This window comes from Phoxinus phoxinus (genome assembly GCF_949152265.1).
Source record: "Phoxinus phoxinus genome assembly, chromosome: 18".
In the NCBI taxonomy this organism is placed as follows: domain Eukaryota; kingdom Metazoa; phylum Chordata; class Actinopteri; order Cypriniformes; family Leuciscidae; genus Phoxinus; species Phoxinus phoxinus.
In genome coordinates, this window is record NC_136893.1 from 8,420,219 (window position 1) to 8,436,528 (window position 16,310).

Below are 16,310 nucleotides of genomic sequence, written 5' to 3' on the forward strand. Positions count from 1 at the left end.
TTGTTTCAAAGAACCTGTTTATAAACGAGTCAATGGTTCTTTTACTTCGTGACGCAATTACGTCACCTCGTCGCATGTTACACACTTATATTACGTTTTATTAGTGAGGTTTTTAAATCCAATTTCACCTATGAATTTCACGAGTCTCAGCTATGATAGGCTATTAGAAAACGGCATATTTCATTTTAGAAACTGAACATATTTTTCATTTACATTCGGCCTAAACAGTACTAAAATTAATTTAGTCACGAAAAAAAATTCTGCATGTTTTAATAAATAATAGAACGGCTAGAACGTAATAGAACGACGTTACGGACATGTTTTTACAGTCTATGGTTCAAATGCGGTTAAATGAGTCAATTATGGTTATTGACTCGAGACAAGCTCAGAAAAGATTCGACTCAAAAGAATGATTCATGCAAAATCGGGCATCGCTCAGTGAGCGTGTGGTGTGGTGGCTTTACGCTGTTCTACTTTGAAAAGAACGCAGTCTACTTTTCATAATTTATCAATCTGCAGTTTAACTTTTATCACCGTGATCGCCATCTTTAGCTGAAAAGTTGTCCATCCGCGACTTTGACATTCAAGCACTCAGGTAAGTTTTATTTTGTTCCTGTTGGACTGAAAGTAGAGCTGGCGGTCTCAAATGGCTGAACAGCTGTTAAATTATTTTAAAGAGTTTTGCAGCTTTTTAAAGTGATCGTTCACCGTGTGAGAGAGGTTTTCCGACTACCATCGATAAAATAACATAATTAGTTTTAGGTTGCCTCTACACACTGTTTCGTTGAGTATTTGGCTACCCCAGTACCTCTAGGTTTGTGTTTACTGTGCCTAACGTTACATCACGACGATATCCTTTAAAAAAATAAGCATCGTGTGTCTCGGAAGCCTACGAGATTTGTAATAAGGAAAGCTGAATTTAAATAAAATTTAGGAAGTGAGACATGTGACTAACGTTACAGCTACAGCATTTATGTATAAGGGCGATTCCATAAAACGGGTGACATTGTATACACATTAACGTTATATGTGTGTAAATATGAGATAAATAATGAAGAGCTAATTCAAACTTTTAATGTTTGTTTATACAGGCCTAGACATTTGCCTGACCACATCTAAAAGTGATTTTTTGACTTTCCTCATTGTCTCCAGCCTTGTGTTTCCAACTTACACACACACACACACACACACACACACACACACACACACACACACACACACACACACACACACACACACACACACACACACACACACACACACACACACACACACACACACACACACACACACACACACACACACACACACACTGTTTTCAAGTTTTATAGGGACTTTCCATAGATTCTTATACTGTACAAAAACGGTATATTCTGTCTCCTTACACTAACCCGACTCCTAAACCTACCCATCACAGAAAACTGAATTTATATATATATATTTTTTTAAAACATCACTTATATTATTTATAAGCTGTTTTCCTCATGGGGACCAAAATGTCCCCTCAAGGAAAAGGATTTTGGATATTGCCATCTTTATGGGGACATTTTATTACCCCCATAATGTAGGGTTTACAAAGCCACACACACACGTTTCATGTTATATGGTGACATTACAAAGACATAAATCTTTATACTCTACAAACTGTATATCCTATTCCCTACCCCTAAACATCACTGACAACTTCTTACATTTTTTATATTTTTAAAAAAACATCACTTGGTATGATTTATAAGCTGTGACCCAAAAATGTCCCGACAAGGATTTCGGATATTGCCATCTTTGTGGACACACACACACACACACACACACACACACACACACACACACACACACACACACACACACACACACACACACACACACACACACGTACGTTTACTTCGCTATCTAAATGAGGACATTCCATAGACACAATGATATACTTTACAAACTTTATATTCTATCCCCTTACACTAACCCTTACCCTACCCATCACACAAAACTTTCTGCATTTAAAAAAAAAAACTTTAATCACTTTATTTTTATACCAGATTTACAAATAAAGACATCCCTAAATGGAGGTTTTTTGTCACTTTTGGGTACAAATTAGTCCCCAAAATATAGTTAGTACACACACACATTTCATGTTTTATGGGGATTTCTTTGTGCAGTTTTACATTTTCATAAAGATAATTTAGTATGATGACTTGAAAGCTGTTTTCCTCATAGGGACAAAAAAAATGAAGAATACAGCTTATGATGCACACTCAAAATTCGAAATCCTTTTAGTCACTTTATTTAACTTTTTTTAAAGGGATTTAAAAAGTAGCCTTCTTCTACACACTGAAGAAAGGCTAAAGTAGCCTTCTTCTACACACTGAAGAAAGGCTAAAGTAGCCTTCTTCTACACACTGAAGAAAGGCTAAAGTAGCCGCCTTCTACACACTGAAGAAAGGCTAAAGTAGCCTTCTTCTACACACTGAAGAAAGGCTAAAGTAGCCGCCTTCTACACACTGAAGAAGGCCTGCAAGCTGAAATGTCTGTTGTATTATTCCCCTGTGAAGTAAAATGACTAAAAGGATTTCAACTTTTTAGTGTGTATCATAGCTGTATTCTTGAAGTAATTAAATATATTTACGCACCAACACAGGATGAAAGGTATGAGGCGAGGGAGCATGGTGTAAACGACTCTGTGGACCAAAAAAATGTTCCCAAGGATTTCAGGCGTTGCCGTCATTGTGGCGACATTTTGTCCCCATAACGTTAGGGAATACATGAACCACACACACATACAAAATCATTGTATCTCTGTATATTTTAGATTTTTAATTGACAGTGTATTCTTCAAGTTGGATTTTTTTCAGCATTGTTTTGAAAGTAATCAACTATTCAATAAATAAAACGCCTTGTCATAACGACATTGTCATCCTTTCAACAAGTGAACTTCCAAGGACGATGTATCCTCTATCAATTAATCTAAACATTTTGTGCAGTGAAACGGCATTGGCATTTGAGAAATCAACATGTGTTTTTGAACAAGATTTGTAATGTCAGTTTCATCTTTCATTAAAAAAAAAGACCTCATTATGGTCCAACGTAAACAATGTATCTGAAAAATCACTATCAAACTAGAAAAGGCACCCGTTTCGTAGAACGTCCCTTAACCTGTGATGTATAGTTGTATAATTATTTTGAAAAGTGGGTTGACGCAAGTCTTTGAAAAGAACTTCAACCTAACCCTAACCCTGCCCAAAAAGTCCAAATGTAGAAAGATCGATTAAGTCCCCAAACTCTTATGGGCAGTCAAGTGTCCGTAGACCTTAACGTACTTACTGTACAGGTTGAGTGATGCGTCTGTCTCACAACCCAGTGATGTTTGTCCACATTTAATAGTTCTTGTATAAATGAGATTTACTCAATACTGTTTCACAGTCACAAGTGATACTAAAAATGTCACTGTTGACACAAGTCTGTTTATTTTTCTCCACATAGGTGTCCGCTCCAATACAAGTATGACTTTCACCATGACTAGCATTGTACCTAGTGGTAAGTTGTGCACCTTGTCTTCTAATATAAAGAGCACGCTATTAAAAGTTTCCCTCACAGGCTTTGGGTGTGTCACTCTCACTCATATCAAACAATGTATCAGAACAGTAATAGCCTAGTGCAACATAATCTGTCTTGGCACCAACTCAATTTATTTAACATATACATAATACATGTACACTTTTCAATCCTGGCCTCATTTGGTGTAGTACTGAAGCATTAAATAAAATCTACGCACAGTTAATGCCTAACATCGTGCCATGATTTTTTTCTTCTTCTAATCTGATTACTTACTCCTCAACCATGCTGATCATGTTCTCCATCTGAAATTGTTGTAATTCCACATTTTAGTGCTTGTATTCTTGACATGCAGGTTTCGTGTCGTCTTCAGTGTTTGTGTTTTTTTCACAGTGACGGATGTTGCAACAAATACTACAGCTGCTACACCACAAGCAGACTCGACTGTAATAGGAGGTAAATGTCTATCAGTCTAGTTTATATTATATGACACGTCAGTGCAGATCATGATATTAGACTAAAGCCACTGAATTATATTGTGTTGGGCACTCCTAAAGCTTTTGTGGGGGGACGCTTTCAGATTTGTAAGGTATTGTTCAATGAGGCTACATATTATAGGAATGCTATTTGACTATTATTATTGTAAAGTCATTTTAAATGTAATGTGATGGAAAAGCTGAATTTACAGCATCGTTACTCCAGTCTTCAGTCACATGATCCTTCAGAAATCATGCTGGTTTGCTGCTTAAGAAACATTTCTTATTATTATGCTGCTTAATATTATTGTGGAAACTGTGACACTCTTTCTCAGGATTCTTTGCTGAACAAAGAAAAAAAAGCATTAATTTGAAATATAAAAGTTTTGTAACATTATAAAATTACTTTCATTATGAAATATGCTAATGTCATACAAATAGTTTATTATGTCATATCAAACAGAGATGCAGATATGTCATATGAAACAGATGAAGTTTGATTTCCAAGTTTGATTGTGTGCTTTTAATTATCTTTATGCCTTATAAAAAAAAAAAAAAAACATTAAACACACTTTTTAAAATATCTTGTTTTTGATTATTTTTAATGTTTGTTTCCCCACTTTATTATTTTTGAATAGTAATATATCTTCATTTGTTCTATTGTACATTTGACAGCTGTTTAAAATGTTTTTTATTTCTTCTAGTGGTAATTGCCCTGATCCTGGTGACCCTCGCTCTCTGTGGATTCCTGTTGTACCGATACCTGTGCCACAGTAAAGGTGTTTACAGAACCGCAGGTGAGCCGGCACCAGGAGTAGACCCAGAACAGGTCTACAACGACACCGTCACCGGCAACAAGAAGGAATACTTCATCTGAACTGCTTAGCATCAGAGGGATTCAACCAATGATCTGGCTAAAAATGCATGGATTGCTCCAGACATCTAAATAGTCAATGTAGAGAGGTTTATATGCAAGGACATATGGGACATAAGCCACTAGTCTGTGCTGTGAGGAACAATGTTTAGTTGAATGGATCCTGTTTGAGTTTGAGTTCAGGTTGAGCCAGAAGTAAAAGGACTTGTTTATTCATGATGTCAATAAGCTCACCATCCATTTTGGTATGGTAAAGTTACACTCAGTTACTGGGACAATCTTTTCTTTTTTTATGCTGTAAAATTATGCCTGTATATAGTTTATAGTCCAATCCAAACTGTATATTCGCTACTTCAGCAGAAATTACACAAAAGTTCATATGCAAGAGTTATGCAAGGTATTATTAGAACTCTGCTAACATAAGTGGTAAATGCTAAACATTAGAGCGAGGCACCGTACAAACTTGATTTTGAGTCACTTTAGTGTTAATTTGTGGCTTTTCAAAGTTCCTTTTTCCCTTTGGCCATTTAGCCTGGCTTTTTATTATTTATTAATGGCGGCATTTTTAGATGGAGTTTTTTTAAATGTATGTTTTATAATTCAAGTTGTTTTTGTTACAAAGCCATGCTGTGACGGTGCCAAATATAATTATCTTTCATTATTTGTAAAACAGACAGATGCTGATCATAATGTCAAACACATATGATACTGTATATTATTTTGTGCTGTGCAGTTGTACCTTAAGAAAATGAATGTAATTTATATTGGATTCTGAGTCATCTTTTATTTTATTTTATTGCACTATCAATACGTTACTGTGGTTATTGATAACACCATTCAAATACAAGTGGCTAGTTAGTTCAAATTTGCTAGTACAACTAAAATTATGATTTCATTTGTCTACAAGAAATCAATTTCCTTGCTATTTTCTAAAATATTTAAGCCTCTGGATTGTAATTTACAACAATGATCAATTTCCAAGATCTATATCCGGTCTTGCTTTGGACTAAATGTGAATTTCAAGAGATTGAACGTTTAGTCAAACATTTGTTGTAATCTGGAGATAAACCTCCACATGAACCAGTCAGCAGGCAGAAATTTCAACACCAAACGTTGAAAGACATATTACAACACAGATGGTCAAAATTCAAAATAGCTTTTATTCTAAATTTTGTTTTATACTTAAGGTTTAGTATAAAAAAAGTTAAGTGCACCACATTTATTTCACTGGAGATCATTTTGTCATGTAGCAAACTAGGAAGGACCTCGGTTCCTTGATGCTGCAGTATGCATCCATTATAACCCATCACAATTGTTTTATATTATATATATAGAAAAAAAAATGAAAAGGGTTCCCTGAACTGTAGTGCCCACAAAGACGTATACCATCCGTGACTGTCATGGTATTGAGGCTCAAGATAAGCAGTGTATCCGCTACATTGCATACACAAACACACGGTGGCACATGCCAAGATAAAATGCTGCGCTAAGATTGAAACAGAGAAGAGTTCTGAAGACTTTGCCCTCGTGTTTTTTTTTTTTTTGCCTTATGTTATTTTCATAGCAAAGTAAAAATAAATGAAATGGGATTTGAATAAGTAATAGGTTAGGAGTCCTAACCTAAAAAGTCAGGTTAGGAATAACCAGGTCAGACGTTTCAAACTAAAATAACCTACATGAGAAATCACAGAAAATTATATAAATGGTGCTAAGGCAATGCCTGCATAGGCTACTCGGCATGTTTTTTTTGTTTTTTTTAAAGCCATCAGATTTTTTTTATTTTTTATTATTCAGATGGGCAAAACCTTTAGAACTGTTGTGTCGGATACCCAGTGATGCACCTAATACACGTAAAGCCTAAAAAGTAGCCCCATTTGCCAAGCTAGCATAAAATTCCCTATTTTTTTTCTTTTTTTTAATCAATCAGAAAAAATATATGGTATAATGACAAAAAAAATAATGGGATACCAGTGAATGTATGGAGAATAAACTCAAGTGAGCATTTGTAAGCATTTCACCTCAGTATTATCTAGCAAAAAAAAAAGCAGCATTTTAAATTTCAGTCACATATAATACAGGTAACTGCTACAGAACTCATATAAGTTGTAGTGTCAAGCAGAAAACAGCTGCGTTTGAAGGGCATTGCTGGGAGGAGAAATGAAGATTTAGCAATTCAATAAATGATAAGAGCAAAAAGTGGTGGAGACAACTGCTGGTGTAACTCAGTGAGGTTTTCCTTTTATGACGGGTATTTTGAAAAACATTTGAAGTCACGTTACAGATGTGAGGAAAACTGTAATCCCTTGTGAAACATTAACAAATCAACACCACAATTTCTCAGCCGAACATAAGCCGTTGTATATGCTACTACGTGTTACCGTGCTGCTTTGAAAAATCATCAATGCAGCAGCAAGTATAACTGATGCTGTTTTTGTGTTTAAAAGCATATGTACAAAAGAAATCGGCAAAAACATCTCAGAATCGGTTGACAGTGCACATAAATTAATATTGTAGTACTTCTAAAATTTTTTTAACAATGATAACTTTTTATTAAGAACAAAATGACTGAAAAGTGCATGCAGAAACATCAAGATGCAACTAGGAAACATTTATATATTTTTCAACACAAGCCCCTACAAAATGCAGTCACAGCAGTGGTGTGCTCTACCTGGTGCGTGACACCTGCAAAGCAATCACCATCATCTAAATATGATATGTTTACTTATTTCAGTATGAATCTGAGTGCAGATGTACTTTGACAGAAGACTTACAAAAAGCAAAAAGCTTTTAGTGCATTCTAGTCCAGATCTTTGGTACAAGCAGCTCCCCACAAACAAACAAAATGCTTGATGTGCCAAACAATTTTTAAATACTGAAAATAAATCGTCTCTTGATTAAGCCCTGACCATTGTAAACAACTTTACCTTTTGTGGAAAATGCTTAAGAGGTTTGTGAAGAAGCACATAGAGCTGGAACACACGAAACACACTCTAAACGGCTATATGTACAGCTCTGGGTATCCGACATAGGAGGGAAAATATTGAAAAAGAAAAGAAAAAAAGTCCAACTTTTGTTTGTCTTGTTCGCTCTCTTTTACTGCATTTAGGTTCATTCTTATGTAAATTCCTTTGCTTTTAAATAATGGTGCAGTTTTGGCACCTGATAATATTTATATACGCTTGCCCAAAGGTACAATACGCCACCGCTGTTTGAACTTGTAAACACGTCTTTCTCTTTAATTTAGAGCGCCTACATCCACATTTGACAAATCTGACAAGACCTTAATAGTGAGAGGAATGAAAGGCTTAGTTAAGCGTACTATTCAAAGAGAACGTTTCAAGTGCATAGCTACTTTACACAGATGATCAAACTGGCTTGGTAGTTCTCTTGGCATGATCTCCGGCTCAAGAAAACAACCAAAAACTAGAAAATGTACTATAAAATGAAGCCAAATGAATTTGTAAGAGGTACGCCAGTGGCAATAAAGGTAAAAATGACCTGGTTTTCACCTTAAAAGTTGTCTTAGCCAACCAATAATTATGATAGATGACATATATGATCACTAGAAGTTCAATCCTACAAATATCATGCACTTTTGAAAGCGGTTTTATTCGTGAATACGCAATAACTGCGATTTTACACAATTATATCAACAGCGGAGTATTGTACCTTGAGTAAGGGGCTCTAAAATATTACATTCCATTAGATTAAATCAGTATTGTGGCTTAGCCAAGCAGCCCCAAGGGAGGCAGGCGTGGGAGAACAGGTAAAGGGAACCAGGGAGAGGGAAAGGAGGGCTTCGGTCCAGGCCCAGGGTGATGCTCATTGTTACCAGATGGTGTAACCGCCGCTGGAGCCGCCCATGAAAAAGTTGCCCTTGCGTTGTGTCATCACAACATTTGCACCTTGCATGGCCGCCATCTGAGCAGCGTTAGGGAGGTGACCAGGAGGTGGAGGCTTAAATATAGAGACAGATATGTTAATTAAATACATTTTCAGCCACAGGAACATTTAGTAAGTTGTAACTTAAAGGATCGCAGAAAAGACTGGACCTAAAGGGAATTTCAAATCGACTTCCTTGAACTATATGGTTCTCTTAAGTACTGGGACAAAGAAGTACATGGCTACAGAAGTGCAAAAAAGTTTGGAGGGAAAAAACTGAAAGAAACTGTCGCCCAAATCAAAACGCCGTTGTGTACAGGTAAGAAAACTGTTGCCATGGTGTTCTGTTTTTACCATAATGCTGTTTAAAGAGTGAACATAGTATAATAAACCTACTCTTACAAATCTACTATTCTGTTAATAACCCTCTGTCGATCCGACTGTCGGTGGGCGGGGAAACAAAAACTCAGAAGTATGATCTACAGTTTTCACGAAAGCCCTGGAGCTGTCAAAACTTTTGCTGGACTGGACATTTGCTGACAAATAAACGTGAATTTCTCGGTCCACGTAACATGGGGAACGAGTAAACATCGTTAATTTACATATAACTATATTATACATAAATGGATATTACTTCCTGGCTAAGAAAATACAACAGGTTTACTGTGAGTACTCACAGGAATGGAAGCACTGGTGCCAGGCCCGAAGCGAGCTCCAGCATCAAATCCACCATCCATCATGACGGTAGAGCCAGGAGGGTACATGGGTCCCATTTGATAATAAGCCATTGGGACACCGGAGGCCATGGCTCCCATTGGCACAGTCTGAGCATGCATGGGCATGTACATCTGAGTACCAGGGTATGCTGAGGTCATTTGGGCCATCTGTCCAGGGGCTGGGGGAGGAGCCATATACCTGGGCTGATAAACCTGTGAAATGCAAAAACCCAAAAATGTTATTAAAATTATTTTTGTATGGGATGACACAGAATTTATAAAAAAAGATTTTTAAAATGTGCCACACTCGAAGCCATTTTAAAATGCAGATAAACACTAATCTGTTACCACATAGCTAGTCCATAAATAAAAAGTTATGATTAATAAAATTACTATTTAATTGAACATTGGTATCTTTGATTATTTCACTTTTGATGCAGTTTTGTAAAAAAAAAAAAAGGCTTTTTATTAAGGTCAAACTCATCAATTCACTGAAATGAATGGCCTCTTCTGCTTAATTTTTCTCAACGTCAAGTTATTTGTTATAAATCTAGCATACTGGCTGGAATATCTCTTTCCTTTGGGATTTAGTTAGCGATCACACCAATGCACAAAGTCGTTCTGTTTATTATAAGCACACGCTGCAGTTCGGTCATCTGCCGCTTTAAATGCCTGAGGTCTTTAAAGCAAGAAGGATTCTGATTGGTTCTTGTCAATGTTTTTATCATTCATCAGCTGGAAAAAATTGTTGTGAAAGTGATTCCAACAATGTCGTTTCTCTGTGCCGTTACCGCTTTAGTTGTTGTGTGGACTCGACTATTCTTTTACATTAGAACGATTTTTAAAACTATATCTTTATCATTATAGAACGGGCCTTAATTCATCGCTTAAATTGCATTGTCTGTCCGAGTGGTGGCACTTGCATCACAACAGATGATTAATCAAAAGCAATTTCCAGAAATTATGCAGTTTTAAAAGCATGCAGGTTTGAGTAAGGGAATGTGGATTCTTGAGTGTTAAAGGCAGGGTAGGCGATTTGTTCCAGAATTTGTTTTTGTTATGCTGGTTGAAAGTCTCTTCACATCCTGATAGCAAGTTAAATGGTCTAAATGCATTTATATATACCGTCTGTGGAAGGCGTAGGACCTTAAAATGTTCGTCCAATCATTGCATTCAGTCCGAATGCAATGGTACGGTGTCCTACCGGCCTGACAACGGTATTTCCATACCTCCGCCATCACACGTCATCAGCGTGTTTCATGCTATGCAGAGTTGTAGACACAGTCACAGAGCGCCAAAAACAAACAGCAGCCGCCTTTAACAGTTCCTCCTAAACCAAAACAACCAGCTTATGATGCGTTCACGCCATAACTACTGCAATTAGGAAGAGATTGAAACCCGTGCCGTTATACTCTGAGAGGTTTGTGACTTAAATTTATGTGTTTCAATGGCAACACTATCAACACCGAAATTAATCTGCAGCAGTCAGGTGGTACAAGCGAGTGCTCTTTAAGTTGTTCATGCTCATTATTATTGTAATGTTATGTGCTTGAGACATGAGGTTGTGCCATCTATTATCTCGTGATGCTTTGCAGGATGGGATCTCATGCCTTCAAAGCTAATTTGCTATTGCTAGCCATTCCGAAAATTGCCTACCCTACCTTTAAACACATTTAAAAACATGTTGCTATCTAATATAATACTTGATTAGTACACATTGTTCTAAAGGGCATTTCCTACTCATTTTATACTATAATGAGATATTGCACATTCACATGACCAGACAGAGAGTAACTAGTACTGGTAACCTCAGAGTATGGGGGAGGGGCATCTGGATATGGAGACACCTGAGCAGGGACTTGCATAGCAGGCGGGTAAACGGATGCTGTGCTCTGCTGAGGGTAAACAGCTTGTTGTGGATATGAACCTGAATGGAGACAAAAAAAAAACAGTCAAATCAATATCACGACAGAATCCCATGTTAATTTCCTGCAAAGAGAGTAATATTAGGGTTATGTACTAAAGATATTGACCAAAAGAAACCCGTCAGCAGTTTTCTTTAAAGTCACTCTTGCTTTTTCATGGAATATTGCTATATTTATTATAGGCTAAATTATGCCCACATAATGTTTAATCAAAATAACATCTCTGCAACAACATCTCTTCTCTGATGATGCGTTTACTGGCGTGAGGGCAGGACAACCTGTCACTCACATGAGATCGACCAATAGCAAAGCACAACGTTCCAATTAATTACTGATGGAAAAAATCAAGTCCAGTCCTCCATTTATTCTTGTTTGAGAAGCTGTTTAAATTTGATATTTGTTACAATAGGGAAGAAAAAACTATTGCAAAATGCAACTTCTGTTTCATGCCGATTTTTAACCAGAATAGATGATCATGAAATGTGTATTAAATTAATTAATTAATTTAAATAGAATACATATTACTTTTCTTTATATAATTTTACAAATAAATAAATTAGATTTTTTTTGTACACAAAATAGCACATTCAAATATAATACAATATACATATCTAAAAATGAAAACGAGAATAGAAGAGGCAAATAGGCCAGTATTACCTGACTGCTTAATTACAATATATAATAAGACAATATGCATTGCATATCTGATGAAAACGATAATAGAAGAGGCAAATAGGCCCGTCTTAACTGACAGCTAAATTACAATATAAAAAATAAGACAAACTGTTCTTAATACCACAGTATATTGATGAAGCACATGTAAATTGTATTAATTAATGATTAAACGGAGGCTGTGAGCGTCTCGTTATCTTAATGAGGTCACCTTTCCAATCACGTCATCGCGCTGTAGCAGCGAAGCTAGTTAACGTTAGCTACCCTTTAGCCGTTTTCATTTCAAAACATTAGCCAGTCCGCTGAAATCTGACATTCCCCCGTAAAATATTACACTTTCAGTCATGAGGTAGTCGATGATAGATGTTTTTGGCGCATAATCCATAAGAGTTCAGTATGTAAAGCCGTTTGTTATGTAAGTCGGTTATGAAGGCTAACTCCATTGGTAGTTGCTAGGAAGCGGCTAAGCAAAATAGCAGAAGAGCGGAGTTGATCGTGTATTTACCTTTGTTGTTCATTGTTCTTCACTGTAGATAAAATATTCTAGGGGACGAGAATTTAAACAGACCGAATTCTGCGTTTATTTGACAATAAATATAAGGGTTACTCAAAGTTCCTCGTCTTTCTTGCTCGTTACTTCCTTGTTTTCGTCTGGCTTTCCTTTGAGTATATTTGTGTTGGGAGGGGCTACGTCATGCTAGCGTCAGTTTTTGGACGCCACTCCCTGTTAAAGAGAAATACATGACTCACATTATGTCGAAAATGAAAGTGTCTGTTAGCCCCACTTTATACTATAAGAATAAATGTAATACTAAGTTATATATACATTATAAATTATATAATATGTTACGCTGCTACTTTATTTGTAAAATGGTTGCATAAGTAGGGCAGTTATCTCAAAGGGAAGTTACACTCAGTAATGGCGTTTGAGTGAAAAGTCCAGTTATGTGTTTTCTCCAGCAGTGGTTTAAACAAGTAAACATAATAAAACTACACTAGCATATTCAGTCAAGAGTCCAACATATTTTGAAGATAGATTTTAACTGAAAGGTTGGACTGTGATTTCAGGTTAAGGGTTCTATTCATAAATGTTAAGCAAGGTCGAGTTTTATGGGTAATTTATTCATTACAGGTTTTTTCCATTTACACTTTTCTGAAAAGCCAATAATACATCCTTAAAAATAAAGGTTCTTTATTGGCAGTTTTGGTTCCATGAAGTTGGTTTGACACCCATGGAACATTTCCATTGCACAAAAGCTTCTTTATTGTGGAAAAGGGTTCTTTAGATTACCAAAAATCTGTTAAGGTGGCCAAATCTAAATACTTTTCAGACATCATTGTCATAGACCTCTAAATTCTGTTATAAATCCCTCTTTTTCACTTTGATGAGCCAGTTATAGTTTGTGAACATTTTCTCAGCTACTTAACAAATAAAATAAGTGATATCAGACAGCTTATTGTCCACTCAGACTGTGATCCCTCTATCCCTCCTGTCTGTACTTAATTTTTTAATGAATTTTAGCCAATTTCTAAACTCTCTTCAAGAACTTAAGCAATTAAAACCCACTATGTCCTCAACTGATATTATTTCAATGCGCTTACTCATTCAGGTTGTTGATGCCATTGGGCCATGTATTTTATTTATAATAAACAGTCCCTCTGAAGGGACCGTTCCGAAATATTTTAACCATGCAACTGTCAAACCCATGTTGAAAAAGCAGAATCTTGATGTGACCGTTTTATCTCATTTTAGGCCTTCTTTTAACTAAAGTTTTAGAGAAAGTAGTTTCTGCTCAAATTAAAACATTTTTTTTTGAGTATATGGTGTGTTTGAAACCTTCCAGGTTAACCTGGATAACCACATTATCTGTTGATTCTGAATTTTTCGCTTTCGCTTTTAGATTTAAAGGTGCAGCAGTTGACACTGTAGACCACAGTATTCTTATTTCCTGCCTTGAACACATAACGGTTGTGCCCTAAATTGGTTCAAATCCTACTTGAATACTAGAACTTTCTCAGTCGGTGTGGATGGGTGTTCATCCTCCAAATCAGTTTTGACCTGTGGGGTTCCCCAAGGATCTATCCTTGTCCCCATTTTGTTTTCTCTACATATGCTCCCTCTGGGTTTGCTTTTTAATAAACAGCTTTCGTTTCATTGTTATACTGATGACTATCAAATCTATGTGCCTTTTAAGTAAAATGAACACCAGGTTTGAGCACTTTAATCTCTTGTGTGTCAGAAAGTAAAGCATGGATGTCCCTACATTACGTACATCTCAACGAGAGTAAGACTGTGGCAATTGTGTTCGAACCTCTAGCTGTTTCTGGCAGCTCAAATCAATGGATGGGTATGGCCTCATATGTTAAGCCCTTTGTTAAAAATGGCTGTTGTTTTTGATTCTGCTTTGAAATTTGATAAGCAAGTAAGTGCAGTAGTTAAGTCCTTTATCTTTCAGTTAAGAATCCTTGCCAAGGTGAAAAGTTTTTTTTTTACTTTAGCTGAGTTCGAGAGAGTAATTTATGCCTTTAACTCATCTTGACTATACTGCAACTCAATTTCTATAGGCCAGGGGTGTCCAAACCTGCTCTTGGAGGGCCACTATCCAGAGTTTAGCTCCACCTTGCCTCAACACATTTGCCTGGAAGTTGTATGCCTAATAATACCTTGATTAGCTCAGGTGTGTTTAATTGGGGTTAAAGCTGAACTCTGCAGGGCAGTGGCCCTCCAGGAGCAGGAAAGGACACCCCTGATATTTAAATAAGCCAATATATGAATCACTTACAAACAGTCCAAAAAGCAGCTGATAGTCTTCTGACAGGCACTCGCAAATACGAACATATCACCCCTGTCTTACTCTCTTTGCACTGGCTTTAAATGGACTGACACCTTCTTATCTTTCTGACCTTTTGAGTAAACACACCAGGTAAATGTTTAAGGTTATTTAATCAGAAACTCTTCCGGTTTCCTAGATCTTTCCATAACCTGCCATAAATTGTGGAATAGCCACTTTCTATTAGAATAATTTAGATAGAATCACTTTTTAAACCAAAACTTAAAACATATCTCTTTGAGAAGGCTTATAATCTCAGAGTCAAATGGCTATAGTTTGACTTCAATTATGTGTTTATCTTGTGTTTTACTGTCATACTGTTGTATGTATTCTAGCTTTTTTTAAATGGATATTTAGCACAATGATCACTGTTGTTTTATTGTGCCTTATAAATACATTAAGATTGAGTTTACAATCCCAGTAACATTGTCAACATGTAATATGAATTCCTGTCTACCCATAGTGTTAGTTAGAATGATTCTGCACATTTGATGAACCTAATATTTCATAAAAATATTGCCCTGGGAAGTATGCCAAGCAGAGCAGAGGTTTCATTAAGGTCTTTTAATTTAATTGCAACATTCAACCCGATAAATTACATATTAGACGTAGGAATGGTAATCCAAATTTAGTTTAGCACCTGATTAAATTAAATGCATTTTTATGGGTGGGTCCACACCCTAGGCAGTATAACCTAAACATACAATTAGTATACACTTCTGTCGGACCTATATGCAGAAATAAAACAGGGCAGGGCTTTGGTAAGGACCGTTTGATTATCTCTTTCGATTGCCTTTTAACTGCAATATATATTTTTGAATCAGATGTATAAAATGCAACTGCTCTCTAATAGTTGGGGCCTGTATTGGATGTGCACCTAATTACAGATTCGTCTGTATTCAGCAATCCCAGTTTCCCTTTGAGCTCCATGGCAATATGCTGCTAATGCATGCAAATGAAAGTGTTTGCCAGCTGGCTGGGCAACGGAGGAAAGACACGGAGTGTGTGCAGAGACACAGTGTCTCTAAGGTACAAAAAAAATAAGACAATTAAATAAAAAGGAATGTGCCTAAATCAATAAGAATCAGTATGCATTTGATTTTTTGGGATAAAAAAAAAAGCCCATTAAAGCACAACGTTTCAACTTGAATGTATCTAGTGGTTTGCATAAAGCTTTCTCACTGATTCATGTATACAATGCAATAGATGCACTTGCTTGCAATTCCCTGAAATCTTCTTGGCTTGTATCCAAACTCTTTTTCTTTGGCATTCTACTTCTTTATTTACTTGTGTTGTATTCCTCATTTGAAAGTCACTTTGGATAAAAGCATCTGCTAAAAGAACAAACAATTTTGTAAGTACGGAAAAACCATAGAGCAAGTTTGAAT

General features: G+C 36.3%; 1 protein-coding gene across 1 annotated transcript; it reads right to left on the reverse strand.

The window, feature by feature from the left end:
• Window positions 1-6,036: 6,036 nt before the first annotated feature.
• On the reverse strand, window positions 6,037-12,815 carry dazap2 (DAZ associated protein 2). Its single transcript, XM_079588727.1, has 4 exons — window positions 12,597-12,815; window positions 11,303-11,421; window positions 9,456-9,707; window positions 6,037-8,853 (listed from the first exon to the last, which is right to left on the reverse strand). The coding sequence occupies exons 1-4, from the start codon at window positions 12,607-12,609 to the stop codon at window positions 8,725-8,727; spliced, it is 513 nt and encodes a 170-aa protein (XP_079444853.1). The 5' UTR covers window positions 12,610-12,815; the 3' UTR covers window positions 6,037-8,724.
• Between the last annotated feature and the right edge of the window lie 3,495 nt (window positions 12,816-16,310).